Here is a 27,423-nt window from a genome sequence, read left to right as displayed (position 1 = left end):
GTAAAGTTTAATGAGTTATCTAGCTTGAAATCAAATTATTCTTTTCCTTATCTGAAAAGTGTTGATTTCCAGCTGCTGTTCGCCTGATTTTCATCAGTGTCTGGAAAGGTGATCTAACGCTACAGATCAAATTAATGTAGCGATATCATTACATTCTTCAAAACTCCCTGAAGAAAGCCTGAAGCAAAAAAAAAAAATGATAACGGTTCTGATTTTTGCCTCCCCCCCCCTCTTTTTATGCGATCTGCTTAAATCATCCAGCGGGGAGGAAAAATCCCGGACAGTATTTTTTCCGTTAACATTCTTTCCACATTTAAAGGCCGAGCCAAACAAAGACGCAACTTGTGTCTTCGTTTGACCAACACTTGGCCTAGTCTTGCCAGGAAGATGACTTGTGCTCGCTATGGTCGAAATCAAGTTTTTTATCGTTTATCACCCAACGCAAGTCAACGTTTGCTGCAAGTTTTCCTGTTCAATTATGTTTGCCTTTGACCACTGTGCGAACGCGACCATAGTCGCTTGACGCTATGGAAAGCGGCGGATTCAAACAACGGAGGCGCGCTGGCCTAATGGTTAGTGCGCCGGACTCCGGATCGAGCGGTCCGAGTTCGAGCCCCGGCTGGGGTCACTTGTGTTATGTTCTTGGGCAAGACACTTAACTTTCATAGTGCCCCTCTCCACCCAGGTGTATAAATGGGTACCGGCGACATAATGCTGGGGGGGGGGGGGGGTACCCTTAGGCTTTTATAGATTGTGCTGGCATAATTGGAGCTAAAAAGCATAATTTGTGAAACGAGCACTACCACGGCATAATTTTTAGCACTTTTTAGCACTTTTTGGAGCATAATTCATAAATGTAGTAAATATGGTGTACTTTCTACAGAAATAAATGAAATTAGGTAGTTTGTTCTTGCATGCGTGTTTTAGCTATACAATTGTGATTGTTAGTCGTTGGAGGCATTTACAACGGTTAGAGATGGGCGCTAATTGGAAGCTGACGGCCGTGATAAACTGCATAAAAAAAATTACAAAAGTTTATTTAAAAAAAGGTGTCGTTATTGCGCACTCTATGTTATTATCATTTTGTGGATAATTTGAATAGAAGCATAATTTGGATTCTGGCATATTTGGCTTTTGAGCACTGCTAGTAGCATAATATCACTTTAGGAGCACAATCTAATCCCTGAATGGACTAGCATTCCATTCAGGGGGGAGTAGAAATATTCCTAGCCGCTTAATGCTACGGAAACCGGGATAAGCTCCGGCAGTGTGGGCCGCTTGGCTCGTGGCTTCTCCTTCCTTTTTTTTCTCTTTTTCAGCCAGCTAAGATAAAGTTTTGGATTGCTTTGCTGTTTCTCAACCTTTTGTTGACTACTGCGTTTGCAGCAAGCATACGTAAGATACCTTTTTTATGCTTGTGAGTGTATTACATACGCTAACCTTACAACTGTATTCTGCTTTCGAGATTCAGTTGTAGGTAACATAAAAAAGTATTTAGCAAAAAGGAAATTGTGGCCACTTATACTGAAGTACCTTAATATCAAACCAGTGGTAACCGGCCCGAACCTAATACACACTTCAAAGCTCCTGACTCACGTTCGTTGCTTTCTTTGTAACTTAAGTTATTTCTAAGGCAGACACGCCCCTCAGGTCATTTGATTATAACAGTCGAGCGATAATCTCTGTTAGGAAGAAAATACTTAATTTTAACTTCTAATTTTATATTTCTGTTAGCCGGGAAGAAAATACTTCTCAAGAGCCATTAAGTTAAGATAGTTATTACGATTAATAACTTTGCACAATGTAGAAACAATAATTATGTTAACTGCTATTGAGGGAATACTTGGCCAGATATTGATAAAGAGAGCATCGTGTACATTTTTCATTCAAACAGTGTACATGGAGCAAATGTTATCATTTTTCTCAGCTTAATCCTCTGCTTTTATTGAAAATGGCTTCGTTTTTATTTTATTCAGATGAGCAGTTTAAACGGCAGCACGGAGTAAAAGAACTTAGTGTTGAAAAACGAAGTAAGTAGAAATTTTAATAAGGATGACACACTGTTTCCTTCCCCCATTTTTTCGACTTTTTTTGCTTGTTTACAAGCAAAAAGAGGAAGAATAGCGTTTACCTGGGCTAAAATCTAAACCGGAAGGGATTGCATTCTTGTTAACTCTCAAGGGACTGTTTTAATTTCTCAAGGGAATACTTTCCGCTGTGGGTGATCAAAGCGCGTGACTTGTAAAGTGTCACTCTATAGTTGTGCTTCAGCACTTCCGTTCTTGTAGAAAAAACGTGACTTGTCAAATTTACAAACATTATATAAGAATCAAAAACGTGAGTAGCCCAAATCTTACGTCACATAACCAATTAAGAATGTAAGGGGTTCAGCGCTCGAAGTCTATGTGCAAAATCATATGTATTCCTTAAGCTAGATTATAGTTAATTTTTAAAAATAGCAAAACCCGTGTTAGATACTACATTTATAGAAATTATATCCATCTGCTATATTATTGTTAGTTTTTAACATATGGGGATCTTCTTTAGAAAAGCTCAGTAGAGCTTGCTGAGATCTCCAGTCATTATATATTAATATTTTTAGCAGATATATGACATTTCTGTAAATTAGAAATATAATGGACGAATAAAAGTATTACAGAAGGCAGCGAAGTTTAAAACGATTAAGAACGCAATTTTTACTAATACAAGTCTTTAGGCGCTAATATTAATTTAACCTAAAATCACATAGCGAAAACAAAGACCGCTTGGACATGTCCAAGCTATTTAAAACTACCACTACGTCAGACCCATGTCACGCGATCTCTCGCTTGTAGCTATAAATAATCATTCACCTATTTTCAGTTTGAATACTCTGCGCTCTGTTTGTGTGAAATATTTATTGTTGTGTTACTCAAGCGTTTGGCTCGGAGCGAGTACAAGTCGTACAATTTACCCGGAACGTGTTAAATATTGCAAAACAACGACTTATTTTCTGGATATCCCAATTTTTGTTTTGAGTTTACGGTATTTTGAGAATCGAAACGTTATCGAAACGTAAGTTGCAAGCTCAGCAAGAATGTGTCAAAGCACGGGATACACGTCATCGCGCTAGGGGAATTACCAAAAGCTTGTCGGAAGACGCTAAACGGAGAAACACAATGGGATAGCCTTTATAGTCTACTCTTTATTTTGGCGTGATTTGGCTTTCTTTTAAATGAACTGGTTTGGGTTATTTTATTGAACATTCGGAACAAAATAAATATTTGCATGCGTAAGCAGGCATTTTTCCGGCTAGGCAGAAATTCATGTCACGTTCACTCCGTGACTAACGCAAACACGACTTGTGTGTTTCTCAAGTGACTGCTTTTCTAAAGATTTTACTGTGCGGCGCCGTGCCTTTAATTTAGCCAAAGCACTGAAAGAGGTCAGGAGGTCAAACATTACCCGCACGAACACACTAAAACGTTGCTAATAGTTAATCAAAGGGCTCATTTCGTGACAATTGATTATTTCTGCTGAGTTGCACAATTTAGAATTGCAACATCATCTAGCTAGCAAAGCGCACTATTACTAAAAATAGATTTCGCCACATGATACCCCCCCCCCCCCCCCTGCGTGAGTCGGACAACAATTTTAGTTTTAGCAAAGGCTTTGTATGGAGGGGACGCATTCTTGACAAGACAAAAAGGGCGAGAAAGGCACAATTTGAGGCCGAGATTCTCGAAAGGCTCGAAAAATGATAGATTTCAAACATTTTTGCTTTAGTAAGTGAAAAACAGATTGAAGGTATCCAAAAAATGGCCCAAAATTGAATTTATTAGTCGAAGATCCGGTAATGACACCGTTGATTTCCACTGCAAAATTATTCAGGCTGCCGAGAAATTTAAGCGGCGGATAGCGAATTACTATCGAATTATATAATTGCGAAAGAAAGCACTTGTATGTTTGCTTCATTAAGGCACCGGAACGGATCGTCGGTTGCAAGAAGTTCAGAATTCTTCCCGAATTTGACGGCACTGATCGCCGGCCATCCGATCTGTTTCGACACATGATAGATAGAGGGCGAAAATATTATGCTATTCAAACGCCTTTGATTTAAATAAAGCTATTATTTATCCCCATTACTATTACAGACTGCAGCTACAGCTGCCGAGCTCGAACAGTGTATATTAAATAGTATTTGCCGCGACAATTGTGTAACGAAATTGACCTCTTTAAATATTCGGGTCAGGCAAGGGGACCGATCGGACGAGCGTTTCTTTGTGTAATTTTGTGGTGGCATAAATCTGAGGTTAGCTCTGTTGTGTTGCAAAATGTGCCACTAAGAACAGTGTAAAAGTTTTGCATTTCTCATAAAAATAAATGTTTTCTTTCAGCAAATCCCGGCAGCAAATCGGGCCTTTATAATCCATTCAATAACTGAGAGTAAAACATTTTACACATTTATTGAATAATCGCTCTGTTTGACAAACCTTTTGTTTCAAACCACGGTTTGAGCTTTCTACGTTGCACAGGTAAGGCTTTCCGAAGTCCGAGCCAATCTGGCCATGGTTCTGTGAAACAATCGCTAAATATGCCTCCAAAGTGGCCGCCAACGCCTGCTACGCAGGCTAAGAGCGGTTTGTTTGTCCGAATTTTGACTCACACCGGGGGGTCAAATCAGTCTGTGACGTCATTAGTGCGCTTCGCTAATAGCAACATCATTAAATATGTTAAGTGATATTTATAAGTGTTTTTGTAGCCTGTTGTGAAATTACTTCCGGTGGAAGCAGTAAACGTTAAACGTTTCTTCCGTTCAGAAGTTAATGCATCGCCATTAGAAAAATAAACAGCAACTGTTTTGCTGGAAATATAGTCGTTAGAAATGGGATGTGTAGCCGTAAGGTAAAGAATAACGAGGAGAAGCGGCTTTTGGTAATATCCAAACGAAAATTTACTTCTCAATGTGGGGTTAAGATTGCGTGACGAGACAAAAGGTAACTCTGTCGTGCGTAACCTAACCTGCGATCAGGCGTTATTTTTCTGCATTAAGCCGAGTAGAAATCTTTCTAACTCGAAAGGAAACAACTAGTTCGATTAAACATGTTAAAGGCAAACGTCAAAGTTTACCTTTTTTAACCAAGCCAAAGTATATGAGTCGCAAAGCACCCAGCCGTCGCGACTGACAAGTACAGCATTTACTCCGCGAAAATAAAAAAAATGCTTGAACTGAAAGACGTTTGAATTCTTCCATGATATGTTCGAACAACAATGCCCAGGATAAACCTTCTACTCATACTAACTTCATGCAAAAAAAGTCGATATCTCGAAGAGATCTTTGATTAATGTCCCCTAATACTTCTTTTTAATTATAAACTGAATATAAGTGACCACAATATAAATATCTGATCGGTGGCTGACTGACAGATTGAACAAAGAACTGCTGTGCTACGCTGATATAAGTGTAAACAAACCGCTGTAGCGATTAGAAAAACTAAAAGCTTCGTCGGAGCAAAACAGAGGATCTTTTTCGCTGCCTTGAAACTGGCCAGTGGGTAGCGCTGAAATTGCCCAAGTGTATGAATGGTCATAACTATAAAATAATGTTCAGGGGCCTTGCTTTTCTGTATCATCAATTAATTCAGGTTTTCTGCTGTTTTTACCAAGTTACAAAGTCCATTTTTTTCTTCATCCAATCTTCGTCATAGTCATATCTCAAGCACAATAACGCTAAACTATTAAAAGTCTTGTGGTTTCCCTCTTTGTTAAATTTGCCTGTATCCGTGTTTTTAATAATAATAATAATAACTTTATTTATCCTGTAGACCGGTCAGTCAATCAAAGATAGAGATTGACTGGTATCAATCGGTGACCAGTATAAAATTACAAACATACAATTTACAAGCATAAAAAAATTACTAGCATAAAATTTAAAATTACAAATCTAAAAAGTGTGAATTATATACAAAAATTTAAATTTAAATTGTACAAGTGTGATTTGCACTGTCCATGTTCATTAGATGAGTGAATGTTTTGCCTTTAAATTGTGCAAGTGTTGTGAGCTCGCGAATCTGTCTTGGCAGTTTGTTCCAGGCACTCGCAGCCGAAAACCTAAACGAGGTCTGTCCACATTTGGTCTGAACTTGTGGTAGATCTAATAGTGTTGGATCTCTAAAGGATCGACAATGTCTCTGTGATCGTTTCATTAAGTAACCTGTCAACTGTTTAGGACAGTTAATGTTGTTAATTATCTTGTAAACATATTGTAGCTTGATGAAAAGACGTCTACTGTGAAGTGATAATAGCTGTATGCTTTGTGTGGCAAATCTTTAGTCCTAAACTACATCTCCATTAACTGGTTGCTATGACAACTATTACTTAAAATGTTAAGAGATTGTTAAAATAATGTTTCCCTTCAAACAAAAACAAACACGAATCGTTTCCCTTTGTTTTCAACTCGCATTTTTTTTAAAAAAAACCTTGGCTATGTACCACCAAATTAGAAAAATTAATAACATTTTGAAGAAAAATGTAAAATCGCGAAAACTATCCGTTGCGAAATACCGCCCTTTCAAAGTTGGAAAATGAGAACATTTCCCGTAATAATGTATATGAAACTATGAATCATTTCAAAAACTAAAACGTTTAAACATCACTTTATCATTTAAAGTGTTAAATGGCAATTAAATTTTAGAAGTATCCTTTTTTTGGCAGCTTTTTCATGGTACGATCGGTCGTTGTTCCAGAAAATCAAGAGTAAGTCTTTGTTTTCGTAAAGTAAGTCATAGCCCCCAGTTTATGGTTTCTTACGCCATGTTACAGAGTGATAGCAAAGAGTAATAGCAAAGTTACAGAGGTTCGAAGTCAGCCAAAGTTCAAACACGTTATGGACTTTTGGCATTTAGCTCCAAACGTAGATGAGGTCTGAAACCATGAAGAGGTCTTCCTTTGTGGGGCCCTGTGTTACCCAATATACACCTAATTGAAGAAATGTTGACCCTGTGAAATGACCCAATTGTATTCTGGGTAGACAGCATTAGCAAGCTGAGTGATATTCCATTCATTGATAATCTCGGTGTTTGCTTCTTTTGGAGCCTTCGTATCAAAATGGTTATTCTGCCACAGACGGGGATTATTTCTTTTTACGATATGCCAGCCAGCATTTGAGTCGCATTTTTTATGCTTTATGCTTTTCACGGGTCAAAGTTTCTTCAATCAGGTATATGATAATAAGTAAAAACAATAACCGTGTCATAAAAAAATGTAAAAAAAGGCAGTTGTTGGAATCACAAAATGTAGTTTGTATACTTGGTTACTTACTTAGTTATTTCTATTTGCTGTTTTTATTTTTATTTTTCCTATAACAAATATAATGCAGGTAGAATGTTTACATTAAGGATAATCGGGGACTGAAGCGAAGTAGGCATATAATACTTTTTGAACCGTAAGGAGTTAAAAATGAATACAGTAGAACAATCAAAGCGATTACCTCGTTATGCAGTCAGTGTCCATTGGTCTGGAGATAGCCGTCACTTTCCTTCTTACAGCTGTAGGCACCCACCCCTTTAACATCACCATATTCTGGGCCGTCAAGATTTTACTGAATTTCATTTTTTCCACGATTTTGCATCAACATGTTTTGTTTTGTTTGATTCCGCCACTTACAAACAAAAACAAAAATTGAACAGGAAAACTTGCAGAAAGCGTTGATTTGCATTTGGTGGTATACTGGTAAAAAACTTAATTTTGACCATAACGAGCGCAAGTTATCTTCCTGGCAAGTCTTGGCCAAGTGCTGGTCAAACGAAGACACAAGTTGCGTCTTTGTTTGGCTCGGCCTTTAAATGTGGAAAGAATGTTAACGGAAAAAAATACTTTCCGGGATTTTTCCTCCACGCTGGAAGATTTAAGCGGATGGCATAAAAATGAAAGAAAACAGGCAACAATCAGAACCGTTATCCTTTTTTTCTTGCTTCACGCTTTTTTTTTATTACCTAACCAGCATTTTTTAAAGGAGCTACGTCACGGACAACACATTTTGAAAAAAGGGAAAGTTTTTCAAATCTATCGTTCGAAATTTGTCTTAATTAATCTTTATCAGTCGAAACCATTCTTGGTTGTTTTTGCCTTTTTATTTCTCCTTTGTTGTTTTTCTATGTTAAAAAAACTATTATTTTGAGGTTTCCTTCAATTTGAAAGTAATCAGAAAAATGACTTAACATACCGTGACATTGCTCCTTTAAACCAATGACACTTCAACATACACCTAATTGCAATAAGGTTGTCATAGAAAAAAGTAAAAAGGAAAAATCAAATAGGAATTAATTAAGCGCATGCATGAAATTTATTTGTACAAATGGCCTCAAAATGCTTCAAAATACGAATAAATCAGTTAATCTTGTTACAGCATAAAAATGTGGACTTAAAAAGTGCAGATAAAACTCGTGAAACTTCTGTAAATGCTACCAGTTATGAAACTAAGCTAATTAATTGCTATTTACCTTTTTTCTTTTTTACTTTTTTCTATGACAACGTTATTGCAATTAGGTGTATGTTTCAAGGCTAACCTAATAAAACGATCCATTATATGGTATTATAAAATGGTCAACGAATTGCGCGCGCTGTGATTGGTCAATTCGAATTCATTAAAATCCCTTAATATCTCTTCTTCCTTCCCCACCCGCGTCCCCCCCCCCCCCCTTGAGTCCCCTCCATCCACACCGCCCGCTCCTCACCACTCTGTCGCGGCCTCCTCCCTCTCCCCCCCCCCCCTCCCTCCCCGGCGTCTCCCCCTTGGGCTCGCCCCACCCCCTCACCCCCTCCCTCCCCCCCCCCAAAATAAAGCACGCTGCATACGTCACGCCCGTGCTTTATCGAGTTATAATGCACGCTGCTTACGTCACGAGATTTAGTGCGTGCAATTTCTTTAACATTTCATAAAAGAAATAGAAAACTTTCTCCTCGTGCATTGTTGAGTTATATAAGCAATTCTCTATGCACTTCTCTCGTGTTCTTAAAAATTCCCGCGTGCTTATATAACTCAACAATGCACTCGGGATCGTTTTTTATTTCTTTAAGAAAATATAAACAGGAACATAACAACGCAGCCACTTGGTAGAAAAAGTTAACTTACTCACCGTTTTGCGTACAATCCTTCTTTTAACGTCCAAATCGTAGATGGGAGCAGGAAGTTGTTTGAAAATATTTATATACACTCGTTATTTAGGTGCTAATGATATCGCTACATTAATTCGATCTGTAACGTAAGATTACCTATTCAGACACTGATGAAAATCAGGCGAACAGCAGTTTGCAATCAACAGTTTACAGTTAAGGAAAAGAATAATTTGATTTCAAGCTAGATAACTTATTAAACTTTACATGACCCTAATGAGCGAGAAATCTTTCCAAAATTGACGATTGTGAGTGAAGCTGACAACTTTGCACGTTAATTAGCAATTATTGGATGAAGTTGAGTATGATATTTAATTTTTTTTGTATTTTGTTCGTTTATTCTATAAACGAAATACAGAAAAGACGAAAGACCAGGAAAAAATAATTTAAAAACAAAAAAGAAAATAACAAAGAATGAAGTTTACATAACTAATCATAGGATTTACAAAATTACAAAAGGACGGGTTACAAACATCAAAGTTTACAAACGCTAAACGAAACGTAAATATGTTACAGAAGTATGACCTGTCGCTATTTAAAGTAATTTATATAAATAACTGATTCTATACCATGACGTTCTTTTTATAATAAGAAACAAAAACTTATCAGGGAAAGATAAGTGAGAGTAAAGGTTTCCACTTTTCATAATGATATCTAATTTTATTGTTTTCTGTTGCAATAGAGCGTTCTATAATGTATGTATTCTTAATTTTCTTTATTAATAGCAGGACAGATAACGGAGTTTATTAAAAAAAATTGCGTTCCAGGATTATCTAATTTAAGAAGATATTATGGACCTGTAGGTCTTGCCTTCTCCACTTCAGTTTTTCTCCAAAAGTGGAGCATACTTCGTTCCAAAAAGATTGGACTCTCGGACACAGTAAAAGAAAATGTCCTATATTTTCCACATCATTTTCGCAGAGATAACATAGAGGAGTTTCGATTGTTTTAAACTTAAAAAAGCATTTTATCTGTATATATTTCTTTATACTGAAACTCCCGCAATTTTGTGCTTAGTGTATCCCTAAAGGGTATCCAGCAGGCTGGAATTTTTTCTTGGTTTCTATTTGAAGAGCATTGGGGACAACCTTTTGTTTTGTTGTACTTTGATTAGAAAAAAAAATAACCAGTTGCTATTCCTGAGTTTTATAAAGAATGTATCACAACATGGTCTTTACTGCTGGTTTGCACTGTCACGCCATAAAAAATAAATTGGAAACCCTTCAATGAAAGAGGTCAAGAAAAAGAAATGTTATAAAAGACTCAGATATCTGCGGTACGCTGTTTCTGAGTTTTTCCGAAACGTTTCGCGCAACTTAATAGAGCTTTGTATGGAGACGCCATGTTGGTGTACAACTTTGGTACACCAACATGGCGGCCGCAAATCAGCCAAACCATCTAAAATTCCCTTTTGCGATGAAAGCACATTCTCTTTGCTCGTGAGCTAGTATATATGCGCTTAAACACATCTCTAAAGACTTTTAAAAATGTTTAAAGTGCTGAAAACCATAAGAGAAACCCTTTTTTTTACTCAAACAGTTTTTTCGCGGCGATTATCTTCGTGTCACGCAAGGTCAAAATTTGGAAATTCTAAATGTTGAATATTCAAAACGAAAGACACAGCAGGACTGAGAACTTGCAAAAAGATTTATTTATAGGTCATCTTGATTTTAGGGTAGATAATAATTCAGGAAACCTCGCGATTTTGAGTTTAGAATTTTATGACGTCACATCCAACCAAGAATTAACTGAAAGTAATCCTAGTACAACAGAGGATATAGTGAATCAGATCCTTTGAAACAAATCACTTTATACCTAATTAGTACTTAATTCCGCGTGTCTTTAATTTCGCGTTTCTCTCGATTGTAAAAAAATTGCAAAATTAAAAACCCGAAAAAAAATTTCTTGCGAAATTTAATTCCCATGAAGAGAATTCAAATCACTGAAAGAATATGATTAAAATTTAAGATTTACAACGGTCAGCTGATGCTCAGAAACATGGCCGCGAACTACGTACTGAGACAATGCGCATCCACTGACGTTGTCATACACCTTAAAGTTAATTTCAAATATGCGTTTTGCTTGTTCCAGTTTACCTTAAAACGTCATTTTCAAATACCTTATTGTTACTAATTTTCGCGAGTACTAATTTTCGTGATTTCAAAATAATCGCGAAATTTAGTACGCGCGAAAAAAATATTGCGCGAAATTTAAACACGCGAAAATAAATACCATATTTTATATCAAAACAATAACAATTTTAAACGTTTGGAGCTGCAACTATCTACCTTTAAAAATATCTTTCCGTCTTGTTTTTGACTAGCACCCTTCCTTTGATTGCTGTTTCGAGCTTGTAAATTAGTTCGAAACCTCTTTAGTTCAGTCACTATAGTTTCCGTTTGCAGTCTCCTTGTAGTTACATTGAGCCAGACCTTTGTATTTTTTCAGTAGTTCCTTACTCCTACTCTGACACAATCGATAAAACGCTGACACAATCGCGAAAATTTATACCCGCGAAATTCGGCTCTCGAATTTTCGCGAAATTAAGTACGCGCGAAATTTAGTAAGAATAAGGTATACGTTTTGCTGGTTCCAGTTCATCTAGAAATTTAAAAAAGAACAGACTTTTTGAAAAATAAAATGAAGTTGAGAACGCTTGAAGCGTGAAATTTAATGCCCTTTTTCATATTTGCCTATTGAAATGGCGAAAATAAAACCCCGAAAAACACTGTCTCGCCAAAATTGCGAGATTAAGTATCCGCGAAAGGTAGTCGAAAGATAAATATATAGTATGGGTCTTAACAAGTTTGGCGACATTTACAATGAGGCAGGGATGCTAGTGTTCAATATGGAGCCTCTGAGATCTGTTCTATCTCCTAGCAACATATCTTTATTGATCACCATGCTGGATACCACGCTTCCGGTATGGCGGAACCTGGTGAATAGTAGTAATTCATCCATAGCTCATCTTACCACCCCTTTTCAACCAAACTATTTTTACATAAAAAAAAAAAAATAATATGAAAATGGCACATTCCCCCTTGAAAAACTTAAGTCGAAGTCACTAGCCTCTATAACAAGTTTGTTTCAAAAGTATGAACTAAGCTTACCGCTAGGAAAAAGATTTTAAAACAATTCGATTGAAAGAAATTTTACCTTATTAATCGGGCGTGGCCGATTTCCCTCGTCCGGCCGCGGCCGGCGGCCTCCCGCCCGCCCCCCCGGCGCGCCTTTGCCCGGCTTAGGTTGTTTATAGATATATTGCGCTCGTGATAGCGGAGGGTGGCGAACTGGCACAAACGGCGAAGAAAAAATCGAAGTAAATAGGAAAAAATACCGGTTAACGAAAAATTAACTAAAGCAGAAAGCTAAATGATTCTACGTTTCACTAATATCGTGGGGGGCCGAATTTTTTTTTTTTTAATTGAATGGCCGAAACGGCCACAAATGATATTACAGAAATAATAAAGGAGAGAGGTTTTTTTTTTAAATAGATGGTTTTGTGATATGATGGGGGGATCTGCGGTATTGAGCTATCCGCCGAAAATTTTTTTTATTTCAATGCGTTTCATTTTGAATGGTCGTAATCAAAATTTGTTATTTTAATGGTTGAAACTTTAGAAAAAAGGAAGTATATGGAAGAAAATTTTTGGTAAAAAAATGGAAAAAAAGATTAATCGGGGGATGATATATCACGGTTGAAAGTTAAAATTAAAGGTTCTTCTTTTTTATTTATTTATTTTTGTATTGATTATTCGAAAGTGGTTTTGTGACAGTTATGAAAGGCATTAGAACTGAATTAAAAATTTAAAATTTCAAAGATTTATTTTGCTGGCGGGGCGGTGGGGGCAGAGTGAGTGAGTGTCGGAGGGCGGTGGGAGGGGCTGGCGGATAACGGATGGGTACTGAAGACACTCGACGTTTAAGCTTCGTTTATTTTAATGTAAAAATTAAGATCTAAATGGGTCGGGTGGGAGGAGGACGTATGATTAGATAAAAAGAATTTGATGAAAGAGAGGTGGATGGAAAGGTGGGCACCAAAAAAAAAAGTAGATATCTTAAGGGCGGGAGTGGGATACGTATCGGGGACTGGAAGAAACGCGGACTAGAAACGCGGACTGAAAACGCGGACTAGACGCGAAGAAACGGAGGGTAAACGCGGACAGAAAACGCGGACTGTAAAAGGGGACTAGAAAACGCGGACTCAGGTAAAACGCGGACTTGTAAAAAGCAGACTAGTAAAACGCGATTGAAAATAAGCGCTTGTAGATCGGAGAAAACAAACTTTAGCAGCGAAAAATTTTGTTGTGGTTCGCGGCGTGGAGGGAGATAGCACATGTTCGTTCTGCAAACCCTATAACGTGGCTAGAGTTGGTGCATATTTTCTTTCTTTCCACTACTTGCTCTTTGATGCACGCGACAGTAAAGGCCCACCAAGAGGGGTTGTGGTGGGCTGGTGGCGGGTTGGCGTTTTTGGGTCCGTCATCTATCTCTTGCAGTCCCTCTATCGTCGAGTAAATGGAGAAAATTCACAGAATAATTTAAATCCTTGTGTTCTTTTATACTTGGTACTGACGTAACACCACAAACAAAAATTTGGTGAAAACCCCCTATCCGACGTCGCATATAGTTTATTTTTTACTAAGCAAGATTCCTTAAACAAAAAGATTGTTAAGGTGGCTGATAATGGGTTTCAGTATTTCCCACTTATACTTTTCTTCCGGACTAAAAGTCTTCAAACTGCTTACAGTAAATAAAAATTTAATATTCATCAACTTGTAATTATTTTCTACAATTACCGACAACCCACAAAGTAATCCGGAAAATACCGACACACGACCTTAGGTGAAACCCCACCTTACAGTATTACCAATACACTCCTTCTAGTCTACTACATCTGTCGTCTCTCTCTTTTTTTTGTGACAGATCTTACATCCACAACTCTCCCACTCATTCCCTGTGACATCGACTGGGCTACTTCCTGGTCTGCTGCCTCCGCGCCCGATGCTTCTCCTTCTCAATCTTTTCTTACTAGGCGCGTGCAGATTCACGGAAATTATATAGCTGTCAGTAAATTCTATATTGTCAGCGCAGCTATTTTTCCTTAATTTCTGAGAACTGTCCAATTTGGGATTAAATTTGGATAGTTTCAATTAGGACTTTCGGGTAAAATGCACAAACTGTCCAATACACCGATTCGCGAAAAAACCGGAAGTTTTATGAAAGCGAGGCTAAGTGGCCCTCGCCAGCTAAAAAAATATAAAGTTTACGTGAGCGCGTGGGGAATTTCAAGTCGGAAAAAAGCATTTCCTTCACAAATTCGCCACAAATCCTGATCCTTATATGTTCAAAAGTATAAAAGAAGAAATTCAGTTAAGGTCTAACAGGCGAGAGGTGAAATTTTACTTTTACATACCAGTTTAGCGGTAAGATGTTGTTGTTGACTTCTCTGTAATCGAATAATTTTTAATACTCATAACCTTAATTTTAGTCCTTCTTTGCTCCATTTTGGATTTTGTTGATCAATAAAACACCTTGTGATTCACAAGAACTTTAAAAAACAGATTTTGTTTTGGGAGGCCCCCTTCGGTTTATTCTAAGAGCAACTAGCACTTGTGTAGGCGATGTTTCGCAAATATTTTGAAGATTCTAATTCTGTCACTTTTAAACATGCACGGCAGATTTTTTAGTAGAATTTCTGATGGACATGAACTGTTTCAGGTGTAAATTGAGTTGTATATGTTTTTGAGTAGCAAGGAAAGTCAGTTTAATATCAATATTAAATAAAGTTGCCTTTCATATCAAAAGAAATATTTGAAGGTAGAACGGTTTGTTTGACAGAGAAACTCGCATGCATGCGGTTTGTTGTGACATGTTTCAGTCAGGAAAATCCCTCAACAATCGATCGCGAAACATTCAGCCGGTTTTTTATTAATAACATTTTGCACAGACGTGAATTGCTTCATTTGTGAACTGGATCGAATTTTAACAGCAAGCGAAGGTATGGTCTGTGCGTAGTAGCGGGAGCGATGAAAGGCATGAGGCAGGCAACAACTCAACATTTGCGTCTAATAATCTATGTATATATTTACCGTAGATTAATTTTAATGTCTTACCGCATTTCGGTCCCACAAATTGGAGCGACGGCTAGATACCTCCACTTATATTTTAAACTCTATATTATATTTTTAATTTTATTATGCATGTGTATTTGTATTCTAGGTAATTTTTAAATAATCATGTTATGTATATTTCAGTAATGTCATGAAATTTTAAAGAATATAAAGAACTGTATAAGTTATTTTCTATTTTTTATCTGTAATTAAGTTTTAAAGGTCCACATCACCCTAGGCTGCCATCTTTATAGACCTTTGTTTTCAAATAAAGTATGTATGTAAAGACAGCAGTGTGTGTATGTAACAGTAACAGAATGTAGAAACGGTTTGCGACTCATATACTTTGGCTTGGTTAAAAAGGCGGAGGGAAGGCTCAGGGAAGGCTCATTTTTCCGTTGAGCGAGAAAAATAACGCCTGATCGCAGGTTAGGTTACGCACGACAGAGTTACCTTTTGTCTCGTCACGCAATCTTAACCCCACACTCAGAAGTAAATTTTCGCTTGAATATTACCAAAAGCCGCTTCTGCTCGCGTTATTCTTTATCTTACGGCTACACATGCCATTTCTAACGACTTCATTTCCAGTAAAACAGATGCTGTTTATTTTTCTAATGGCGATGCATTATTTTCTGAACAGAAGCAAAACCGTTTAGCGTTTACTGCTTCCACTGGAAGTAATTTCACAACAGGCTACAAAAACACTTGTAAATATCACTTAACACATTTAATGATGTTGCAATTGGCGAAGCGCACTAATGACGTCACAGAATTTGACCCCCGGTGTGAGTCAGACAAAATTCGGATAAACAAACCGCTCTCTGTAATCCGGATTATAATATTAATAATATCACCTTCCATTTTTTCCGTGCTTTCTTTCTGGATTTATAATATATACTGGATATCTATCTGAATTATCTCCTATATAATCTAAATTATCGTGATTATTCCGAGTGTCCTGTCTGTAAGAACAATGTATGGTTGGCGGGCACTTCGGAGGCATTTTTAACGATTGTTTCACAAAACTCAGGCACAAAACCATGGCTAGATTGGCTCGGAATTCGAGAGAAAGCCTTACCTGTGCAACGTAGAAAGCTTAAACCGTGGTTTGAAACAAAAGGTTTGTCAAACAGAGCGATTATTTAATAAATGTGTAAAATGTTTTACTCTCAGTTATTGAATGGATTATAAAGGCCCGATTTGCTGCCGGGATTTGCTGAAAGAAAACATTTATTTTTATGAGAAATGCAAAACGTTTTCACTGTTCTTAGTGGCACATTTTGCAACACAACAGAGCTAACCTCAGATTTATGCCACCACAAAATTACACAAAGAAACGCTCGTCCGATCGGTCTCCTTGCCTGACCCGAATATTTAAAGAGGTCAATTTCGTTACACAATTGTCGCGTATTTAATATAGACTGATCGAGCTCGGCAGCTGTAGCTGCAGTCTGTAAAAGTAATGGGGATAAATTTAAATTATTAAAATCAAACCCTGCCGTCAATTCCTTTAGAAAGGCGTTTGAATAGCATAATATTTTCGCCCTCTATCTATCATGTGTCGAAATGAGATCGGATGGCCGGCGATCAGTGCCGTCAAATTCGGGAAGAATTCTGAATTTCTTGCAACCGACGATCTTTCCGGGGCCTAAATGAAGCGAACATACAAGTGCTATCCTTCGCAATTATATAATTCGATAGTAATTCGCTATCCGCCGCTTTGCAGCCTGAATAATTTTGCAGTGGGAATCAAGGTGTCATTGCCTGATCGTCGACTAATAAATTCAATTTTGGGCCATTTTTTGGATACCTTCAATCTGTTTTTCACTTACTAAAGCAAAAATGTTTGAAATCTATCATTTTTCGAGCCTTTTGAGAATCTCGGCCTCAAATTGTGCCTTTCTCGCCCTTTTTTTGTCAAGAATGCGTCCCCTCCATACAAAGCCTTTGCCGAAACTAAAATTGTTGTCCGACTCACGTGGGGGGTATCATGCTGCGAAATCTATTTTTAGTAATAGTGCGCTTCGCTAGATGATGTTGCAATTCTAAATTGTGCAACTCAGCAGAAATAATCAATTGCCACGAAATGAGTTGCCTTTGGTTAACTATTAGCAACGTTTCAGTGTGTGAAAGACTTGTACGAGTACAAATTTGCGTCGTTAATCGTTTTAGGTTAAATTAATATTAGCGCCTAAAGACTTGTACCATGACAAATTGCGTTCTTGATCGTTTTAAACTTCGCTGCCTTCGAGCGCTGAACCCCTTACATTCTTAATTGGTTATGTGACGTAAGATTTGGGCTACTCACGTTTTTGATTGTTATATAACGTTTGTAAATTTGACAAGTCACGTTTTTTCTACAAGAACAGAAGTGCTGAAGCACAACTATAGAGTGACACTTTACAAGTCATGCGCTTTGATCACCCACAGCGGAAAGTATTCCCTTGAGAAATTAAAACAGTCCCTTGAGAGTTAACAAGAATGCGATCCCTTCCGGTTCAGATTTTACCCAGTAAACGCTATTCTCCTACTTTTTGCTTGTAAACAAGCAAAAAAAGTCGAAAAAATTGGACAGTTTTGTCTCAGCCAATCAAATCGACGAAAAAACAACATGTGACAGATATTAGCCAATTAGCACAAACCATAGCGTCAACCCTGTAAACTTGTCGCATTGTTGGTCGACAATGGCGGAATTTTATAAGGCAGGTTGGCTACGTTTTTCCATTCCTTTTAAGCTTTCCAGCAATAGTAACAACAAAGAGAAATTTTTTACGTTGTCAGAAGAGGAGCTAGCTACACAAAGAAGCAAAAACCAAGAGCAAAACACCTCCAATAGTAGAGGCAGGTCCACATAAGGAATTAATGTCTTCAAATATTTTGTAACCTGCTTTAACAAATAAACCATGTATGTATGTATGTATGTATGTATGTATGTATGTATGTATGTATGTATGTATGTATGTATGTATGTATGTATGTATGTATGTATGTATGTATGTATGTATGTATGTAACACTTGCGAAGCGAAACAAGAAATCTGTCAGATATTCATCGCATGAGCTAGATGCAATTCTTTGTCGTTTTTTGCCGAAATTCGAAAAGAAAAGACGGCGATGAAGTACGAACGAGATATTGGAAAGGAGTATGTCAGATTCAAGAAGTTGTGAAGCTCTTCGGACACTTTGTTTACGACTTTCATAGACTGATGCAGTGTTTTCACTCACTTCGCAAACTCAGGTGAATAAAATTGCACTGTTTTGTTGTTTAAGTTTTATTTGTGAAGACAATGCTTTGAGTGAGTTGCATGTGCTGTGTTATGCCTACTATTGTTGAATGCTTTTCACGTTCTGGACATAAGTTTATTGTTTACGCTGGATTGACTGACTACAAGCTATATAATTAATATGTACTCGCGAATTCGTATACGTAATTGGACTACATGCTTGTCCAATTTGGAAAAAATTAGATTCAATATTTTTTTTTCCCCCCAAAATGGACTCGGCCTACGGCCTCGTCCAATTTTGGCTGCTCTCGGAATTTTTCTCATCAAATTATTTCCAAATTGGACAGCATGTAGTCCAACTACGTATACGAATTCGCGAGTACTTATTTTTGCGATTGCACGAAAAATTACAGCAAAAGTGTATTAAATTTCGCGATTTTGTCAGTATTTTATGGATCAGTTGTCAAAGACTAAGGAACTACCTTATTGTTACTTATTTTCGCGGGACTTAATTTTCGCGATTTTCGCGATTTTCAAAAAATCGCGAAATTAAAGACCCGCGAAAATTAATTCTAACCCGTTTCTATTGTATTTTTTATGCTAATTACGTATTTTTGGCCAAATCGCGAAAATTAAGACTCGCGAAATATTCCTGTTCCATTTTCGCGAAATTAAGTGCCCGCGAAAATAAGTAACAATAAGGTACTGGAAATTTGGAGAGGTTTGGCACAACTTAACTACAAGGAGCCTGCAAACGGAAATTTTGGTGACTATACTAAAGATATTTTGGCCAAATTATAGCTGAAGAAAACCGTTATCAAAGGAAGGGTACTAGTCGAAACAAGACGGAAAGGTTTTTCACGTTCAAGGGTAGATATTTGCATTTCTAAACTTAAAATTTTTTATTATTTTGATTTGTAATATGATACTTTTTTGGCCAAAACTCTGTGATTTCTATAACATATCCCAGACGAAACTGCTTGCAAACAAACTCCTTCACAGCTGCACATACCTTTATAGCTCATATATAGGAGTGCCCCCCCTCAGGGAATGACGGACGTCTTTATCTCGCGCAAGTTCATCGTTCAAGTTGTTGTTGCCCAAGGGAGTCAGGGCAGTTTTGTTACTGTAAGGAGTTTAACAGTTCGAGGCGTGTTACGTGGTACATTAGTGTTCATTAAAAAAACTGCGTTTCAGTTGGGGAATATAATAACAAATTAACAACGGACATCTCTTCTATACAGATTGTTTCTCTGGTAGCAAGGCTGTTCGATTATGGTGGATTTGACTGCACTTCTGGTACTTTACAAACGGAAATATTGGGAATATTTAATAAATTTCCACCTTCTGTTACATGGTACAAACAGTCTCGGAAAGCCCTTGTATCTCGGTTGCCTGTGACCTTCAAAAATCCTTAAATTTTTGAACGAGTCTTCAAGTCTTTGAAATTTGAAACAGCATTTCCTTTCTTTTTTACTTCATTTTAATTTTAGTGAACAATTTTAACGCGAGGTAACAGAGAAGTGTGCACAATTATTAAAGGGGCTACCGTAGAATTTCAGTTATAAGCCCTGGGCTTATACAACTTCGTAAGGGTTTTTGGGTGGGCTTTTAAACGAAGGGGCTTATATATCCGGGAGGGCTCATAAGCGGAATGAAAAAAAAAAACGTTTCGAAAAGAGCCACGGGAGTGTTGATCGAAATACGTTTTTAAGTTAAAAACGCATAATAAAGGAACATTTAGCTCTATTCAGTACTGCCATCCGGTAGAGGGGGCTTATATCCGAGGGGGGCTTATAATCGGATGTGTTTCTTTGTTTTCAAGCAGATGGGCCTATAACCCGAGGGGCTTGTAAGCGTGGCGGGGGGGGGGGGGGGGGCTTATAACCGGAATTTTACGGTATGTCACGATATTGTAAAAGCAAATCCTTTAAAATCGTCCTCAATTCCATTCGACAAGTATGACTGGTTATTGAAAATTGTAAAATTAGAACGCGTTTTTTATTCACAATTCTGGAATAAGAATGGCCAGACTGTGAAATGGGCGCGTTTTTTATTCCCCATTCCTGTTCCGGAATGCACAGAACACCATTCCATCCATTCTGCTCCCAGGAGCAGAATGAACAGAATCGGTGTTGTGAATGAAATCCAGAATGGCGGACAGCATAGCCTGCGATTCGAGGGATGTGTCTCTTCTCCTTTGTGAAAAGCACTGGTAATTAAAAACATTCGGCAAATCCATTACAGTCTCCATAATTTCTTTCTCCTCTGAAGAATTGATGCGATAACGGCTGCAATGGCAGCCTCTTCGTTGGCTGCCATATTTGTTACGCAATGTTTACTTGTGCCAGGACTGCGCATAACATCTCGACTACATGGGCGTTTTTTTTAATGTAGGCAAACCGAATTATTCTCAGTATTCTGTACCAACCATTCTTATTCCAGAATTGTGGGTAAAAAAACGCGCCCTTAGAGACCTTCACATAGCAACTGGTATTAAAAGAGAATAAGATTAACTAGGATATTTATCAAATGAATATTCTTTCAGAAAAGGGTAACTTTTCATCATTTTTGTGACGTGCTCTTTTTGTCCCTCGGTCCAAACCACCGTGTGTCTAGTGACTGAAGGATTTCCGAACAAAATCTTGCTGCATTTTTCGATGTAATCCTCAGAACACGTGACTCCCAGATGGTCACACAATCTTTGTAGCGTTTCCCTGGGTCTTAGCACTGTATCGTGTCCTGGAATATCGAGAACAGCATCTCCGTAGCGTTCCCTGATGCGTTGGTTAGAGGCTGCCATATTGAAATACTTCTTAATTTCTGCGTCCAGTTTTTCTTTGTTATCTATCTGTTGAAAATTAAGAAAAATGTAAACCATACTGAGTGCTACTAGGCTGTAATATTTGTTTACTGTAAATACCGTGTCACTAAAGCTGGGAATCAACAAGCAAAAAATTGGGAATGAAGCTAAGTTTTGGGCAAAATATAGGCTGGAAAATGGGACTGAGGTAAAGTTTGGCAGGGAAATGGCAGTTTACTCCCCCCCCCCCCCCCACCCTCATCCCTTCCGTTCAAGACCCTGGAGAAACGAGCAAGTTACATTTCCTTTATTCGTCTCCTATTAATCCCTCTAAATGTCTGTATATTCAGAGCATAATTAGGATCCCGGGTTAGTTCATAAAATAGTGATGACTTCATCAACTTGAACTTTCCTTTCCCTTCCTTACATTGCTAGTCATATTCTAGAATCTTGTCGTATTTTTAATCGAACAAAAAAGTAAATGATCGATCTAATTAGAAAGACATCAAACCTCCCCCTCACTTTTTCTCCTTCTTCTCTAACAGCGTCACGTGAATCTGTAGCGCGAAGCATCATGGTTGCTATGTTGTCGAAGGGGTTCCTGGTGACGTGTATGAATTTGATTGGTACTTGAACGGATTGTTCGATTTCTTCAAAAATGCGCATACTGCCGAGTCTATTTAGGGCCATTGCTGTGGCTCCTCCCCTTTTGTCACCGATAACCTAAAATAATAAAAACAACAAGAACAGTTGAACGAACGAACGAACAACGAACGAACATCGAAGTAACTTACTAACTAGCTAACTAACTAACGAACGAACGAACGAACGAACTAACTAACGAACGAACAACGAGCTAACGAACTAACTAACTAACTAACTAACTAAGTAATTAATTAACGAACTAACGAACTAACTAGCTAACTGACTAACGAACTAACGAACTAACGAACTAACGAACTAACGAACTAACGAACTAACTAACTAGCTAACTAACAAACTAACGAACTAACTAACTAACTAACTAACTAACTACTCACTAGCTAACTAACTAACTAAGAAAAAAAATCGAACGAAAGAACAACTGGCTGACTGACAGGCGGGCAAAGTAAGCTGTCAGGAAAGAAAGAAAGATTTTATTAAGGGACAGACTAATTTAATTAGCTTGCCTTTATTTTCTCTTCATATCCTCCTTGCCATGACCCTGGCACATTGTAGTAGTACCCCTGCTTGTTCTCTAGCTGGTGCCCAGGACTAGCATGGTTTCCAAACATGGCTTCTTCTCTGGATAGCTGATGAATGCCAAAAAATAACCGATATTTTTGCAGGTTTTTGTGTGTAGATGACTGATATTTTTTAAGATGTGTTATCACATCGTACTGGTCTGTTATAATAATTTCTGGGTGTGCATCCAATATGGCAGCCACTAAGCTGTGACGACTGCGAGGATATCCAATAAACATGACAAATGTCTCCACTCCATCGTACAATTTGAACAGTTTCTCCGCATAAAGGGAAGAAGTTTCCTCTAAAAGAAACAAGCAGACTTAGTTTTTTATCTGGCATGGTTTTAGAACCTTTAAATTTCGTATTAACCTCATAAATTACAAGTTTGATCTAAAATAGGTCACAGCAACATTGACGGCTAATGTATATAAACACTGACTTCGCCTGACAATGCGACGAACTATACATTCCTTAAAAATACAGTAGAACCCCGGTAACTCCATCTCTGAAGGAAAAAGAAAAGCAGTTCGAGTTAGCCGGCTTTCGAGTTATCGGGGTCGATTGAATATTTAATTTGCCAAGTTAATAATTGATAGTTTACTGATTTGTCAGCACTTCAGTATACGGTACAGTGCAAATTGAACTTATCTTATCAGAAACTCTTACACACGATACATTCTTATGATGAGTGGAAATTGCCTCAGTGCCAAATACTTGATCTGTTCGTTGCTCTAATCAACAGGCAACCGTGGCGAGTTGCAACAACCGAAATTAGAGTTATCGGGGTAAATTTGACCCAAATTTTGTTCATGGGAAACAAAATTTAGATCGAGTCAGCGGGGTTTTCGAGTTATCCAAGTCCGAGTCAACCGAGTAAAAATGACTGAAAAGTGGAGTCAAATCCAAGGGAAATGGAGGTTAGTTCCAGTTAGCGGGGTTGTTCGAGTTATCCGGGTTCGAGTTACCGGGGTTCTACTGTAGCACTCTTTTGTAGAACACAAGAACATGTATCAGGGGAATATTGTCCGGGGGAGGGGGTTGTTCTCAAAAAAGATTTATACGGGGAAGCTCCGCCCCGATGTCCAACCTCTAACCCTTTATGTATCATTTTGACAGAAAAGGTATACCTTTTGCATACGTACATGGCATGACATTGACCTAAAACAGGAAGTTACAGAGCTCGATTAGGGCTCGGCCCCCCCGTCTGTCCTCGTCCCCGCCCCCCCTCCCCCGGGCGGTCCCGCCCGTCCCGTCGCCTCCCCCGCTCCCCTCTCTCTCCCCCTCCTCCCGTCCGCCCCCCCTCCTCCGGTCAACGGACAATGTCAGGACTGATTGGGGACTTGACCCTTCAAACATTCGCCTTTACGGACATGTTGTCCAGTCACAAGTCGATAATATAATATTGAAACAAACTGTTTACTTTCTGTTAGTGCATACACCTTGCTGTATTGCGGAACTTCCAACTAAAAAAAACTGAACTAGAACTAATCAAATTAAGCCGTTGTTTACAATTTCAAAAGTAATAAAATAGAAAGTATACTTGTCATTTTTATTTAGCGCTTAATAAAGTTCGTCTGTTCGAAATATTTTAATTACAGGCCCTTTAAAATACCGACATGACAGATTTCCCTACCCTTTCATATTTCTAAACTTGTGAAATCTCTACCCTTTTATATACATGAAGCCTGTGCGGAGCCTCCCCGTATACGCCATTATAGGGAGTACCTCCCGGGCAAATTGTACTAAATACTAACGCTTCCTTTTCTTTTGTGTGTCTATGTTGTACTTTGTCGCTGAATCATGTCGCTGCGACATTTCCCTGCACGCAAAATGCACGTGTGCCATTTCCTTAACTTTATTGTCTCAAATGTTCCAGATTTTCAAACTTCCAGCAACATACCGTGCTCCCTTCCCGCTTGACCTTCCCGCTTAGTGTTTCTGAATTTCCATAATCCGTCCATGTCACGGCATTTAATAACTTACCATTTTTAAGACTCTGTGTTAAAGTGGGAGTAACGTTGTTGCTATGGATACGGGTGTTTTCTTTCCATGAAGGTGTTTCTGTAATTTTGAATGCTTTATTTTCCGTTTTGCTGCTAATAATATAAAGAACTACAACTGCGATTAGCAACAGTGACGTAAACAGCACAGTAAAGGCATTGGTTATCTTGGAAGGCATTGGTTATTTTCTAAAAAGAAAAATTTAAGACAGATCATGTTAAGAACGTCCAAGGACCAAATTATTCAACTGAAAATAAAACCAGTTTTTAAACGGCGGTTCAGCCTTAGCGAGAAAATAAGACTTTACTATCAAAAAAGTGTACTGACAAAAATTAATGTATATATCGTTTTCCTATTTAGATTTTCCCATCTAGATCGCTAGACTGGCAGCTAGACCGGTTACAGTGCGGTGAGAAAGTCAGCTAGACCGGTTACAGTGCGGTGAAAAAGTCAGCTAGACCGGTTACAGTGCGGTGAGAAAGTCAGCTAGAGGTAATGCGGTGAGAAAGTCAGCTAGAGGTTACGGGGTGGGTCGTTAGAGGTTAAGTGCGGGGAAAGTGTGCGGTGGGTGGGAGGGGGGGGGGGGGGCGTGGGGGGGGAGAAGGGGGGGGGGGGGGGGTAAAAGGGGGGGGGTGTAGGGGGGAGGTAGGGGGGGGAAAATGGGGGGGGGGGAGGAGAGGGAGGCGGGAAGTCAGCTAGACCGGACAGGGGGAAGAGAGGGAAGGCGGGAAATAGCTAGACGGTAAGGCGGGAGAAGTAGCTAGACGGTAAGCGGTGAGAAAGTCAGCTAGAGGACAGTGCGGGAGAATCAGCTAGAGGTAAGTGCGGTGAAGTCAGCTAGACCGGTAAGTGCGGGAGAAGCTAGACCGGTACAGTGCGGTGAGAAAGCAGCTAGACCGGTTACAGTGCGGTGAGAAAGTCAGCTAGACCGGTTACAGTGCGGTGAGAAAGTCAGCTAGACCGGTTACAGTGCGGTGAGAAAGTCAGCTAGACCGGTTACAGTGCGGTGAGAAAGTCAGCTAGACCGGTTACAGTGCGGTGAGAAAGTCAGCTAGACCGGTTACAGTGCGGTGAGAAAGTCAGCTAGACCGGTTACAGTGCGGTGAGAAAGTCAGCTAGACCGGTTACAGTGCGGTGAGAAAGTCAGCTACAAACAAAAAATTAATACGAAAGCATTGACTTGTTTCTGATCCGGCGTCCATCATTGTTGCCCTCCCCCCTCCTCCCTGTTGGACGCAGGTTTCAGTTATTTGCTCGTTTTTAATGTCACGCAGGAAAAAGTAAAAGGAAAACCCTCAAAAAGAGCGGTTTTCACTTGAGTGTCGAAAGTAATTTGCGTTTGCTTTCGTTTTGCATTACAGAGCTTAGTTATTGGTTTTAAAAAACTCGCACCACCTGACTTTCTTAGCCGATCAAAACTGAAAACCAAAACCAACCGTCTTTCGAAAACCAATCGTCTTATTTCGGCCGAAAATTAAAGTAAACATCTGGAATTTACTTATATCATTTTAACCTACTGAACTAATAAACAGTCGCAGAAACACCTTTCCTAAACTTCAACTGTTGACACTGCTAAAAGTGTCGTGTGGTGTGAAACTCAACTTTTATGACTTCTAGCCTGCGAGCAGGCTCTCTATTCGGCGGGGACAACGTGAATTGAACTCTTCGAGCGCCGAAGGCGCGATTCCGCGAGTGCCGAAGGGACAACGTGAATTGCTCGAATAGTTCAATATTCACGTTGCCCCCGAATAAAGAGCCTGCTCGCAGGCTAAATGACTTCAAGTGAAAACAATGATTTTCAAACTTTCGTGTAACCGTTCGTGTAACAATGGCTCAACAATGTCGTAGACGTTAGATCATAATGGTATATGCTGGTACCGTTTCACGACCATTACTTTGTTAGACTTAGGCAGCTGCAAAAAGACTGAATATTTTTAGGTTGGATTCAATGCGAACCTTCTCTAAGCACTGAGTCTTGAAGCCCTTGAGGGAGGGGGTGGGTGCAGAACTGGTCTGTTTTAAAACAGTTTCTTTACGCAGAGTGCAGTAGCCTAAACTTTCTAGAAGCCGTTTTCTAATTTTTTATCAGTTTTCCATTATTTTGGTTCCGGAGGATTAAAGCTCACGATCAGCTTATGGTTGAACATTATAATAGCTAGCCATTTTTATACACGCACTCTCAATCATGCGGGAAAAGGGAATTTAAATTTCAATAGATCTGACTAAACGGTAAGCAGCACTCAGTGAGAAATAAACTTGGTAAAGTTTTTCGTTGTTCTGAACTAAAACTCTTTGTAAAATGCTCGAGGATTCCAGCTTTCGACACATTAACTGATTAATAGACAAAAATTGCGGTGTAATTAATAGACAACTGCCTAGAACCTGAAATTATCGGACCTTGCCTTCATTTCTATTGTTTGCGCGTGTTGTTATTCAGTTCTGCTTCGCAATATTGCGAGTACGGAAAGCTGAAACTTTAGGTCTCCTAACATATTAAGTGATTGATAAAGAAAGTAACAAAGCTCACCTTATTTCTGTGGGAAGTTGTGTTTTGTAGATATGTTGTCACTTCGCTGATTATATTCTTCTTCTTAGAGGCCAGGACGGTTCGACAAATTATTCTAAACTTGTAAAGCTTGATTGATTTTGTAAGGTAATTTGTAAGAGCAGATTGGGCCTTGGGTAATTGTTTGTCTATTGTCTTTTGGCCAATTGTTCGTATCAGTATAATTTATTGTTATTTTGTGCTGTACATGTAGATCGAATAACTTCTTGCGACTTATCCACCCGACACAACTTCTTACAGAAAGGTGACCTTTATAATTTGCCTCTTTCGCCTGCAGGAGGGATATACTGCATCTCCTTTCCTATTTCTTTACTTAAATAACCTTAAAAGAATCGAC

The 27,423-nt window shown here is 38.6% G+C and overlaps 2 protein-coding genes across 2 annotated transcripts; both read right to left on the bottom strand.

Moving 5' to 3' along the window:
* Positions 1–19,488: 19,488 nt before the first annotated feature.
* On the bottom strand, positions 19,489–22,011 carry LOC144659501 (uncharacterized). The gene is made up of 2 exons (XM_078519953.1): positions 21,815–22,011; positions 19,489–21,340 (listed from the first exon to the last, which is right to left on the bottom strand). The coding sequence occupies exons 1-2, from the start codon at positions 21,980–21,982 to the stop codon at positions 21,002–21,004; spliced, it is 507 nt and encodes a 168-aa protein (XP_078376079.1). The 5' UTR covers positions 21,983–22,011; the 3' UTR covers positions 19,489–21,001.
* A 441-nt stretch (positions 22,012–22,452) lies between these two features.
* Positions 22,453–27,113, bottom strand: LOC144659237 (uncharacterized). Its single transcript, XM_078519669.1, has 3 exons — positions 27,048–27,113; positions 24,503–24,708; positions 22,453–22,820 (listed from the first exon to the last, which is right to left on the bottom strand). The coding sequence occupies exons 2-3, from the start codon at positions 24,696–24,698 to the stop codon at positions 22,453–22,455; spliced, it is 564 nt and encodes a 187-aa protein (XP_078375795.1). The 5' UTR covers positions 24,699–24,708; positions 27,048–27,113.
* Between the last annotated feature and the right edge of the window lie 310 nt (positions 27,114–27,423).

This window comes from Oculina patagonica, chromosome 7 (assembly GCF_052425735.1).
Source record: "Oculina patagonica isolate OP01 chromosome 7, crgOcupat, whole genome shotgun sequence".
Taxonomy (NCBI): Eukaryota; Metazoa; Cnidaria; class Anthozoa; order Scleractinia; family Oculinidae; genus Oculina; species Oculina patagonica.
The sequence above is the reverse complement of the archived record's forward strand: the minus strand, read 5'-3'. Positions and strand labels throughout refer to the sequence as shown.

What these genes read in the sequence shown, in the direction of transcription:
- LOC144659501 (XM_078519953.1), bottom strand. Translation starts at nt 21,982, where the DNA reads ATGGCCCTAAATAGACTCGGCAGTATGCGCATTTTTGAAGAAATCGAA. An exon ending in TTAGAGAAGAAGGAGAAAAA is followed by an intron (nt 21,341 to 21,814) that starts GTGAGGGGGAGG and finishes AATTTTCAACAG; the next exon opens with ATAGATAACAAAGAAAAACT.
- LOC144659237 (XM_078519669.1), bottom strand. Translation starts at nt 24,698, where the DNA reads ATGCCTTCCAAGATAACCAATGCCTTTACTGTGCTGTTTACGTCACTG. An exon ending in AACACAGAGTCTTAAAAATG is followed by an intron (nt 22,821 to 24,502) that starts GTAAGTTATTAA and finishes TGTTTCTTTTAG; the next exon opens with AGGAAACTTCTTCCCTTTAT.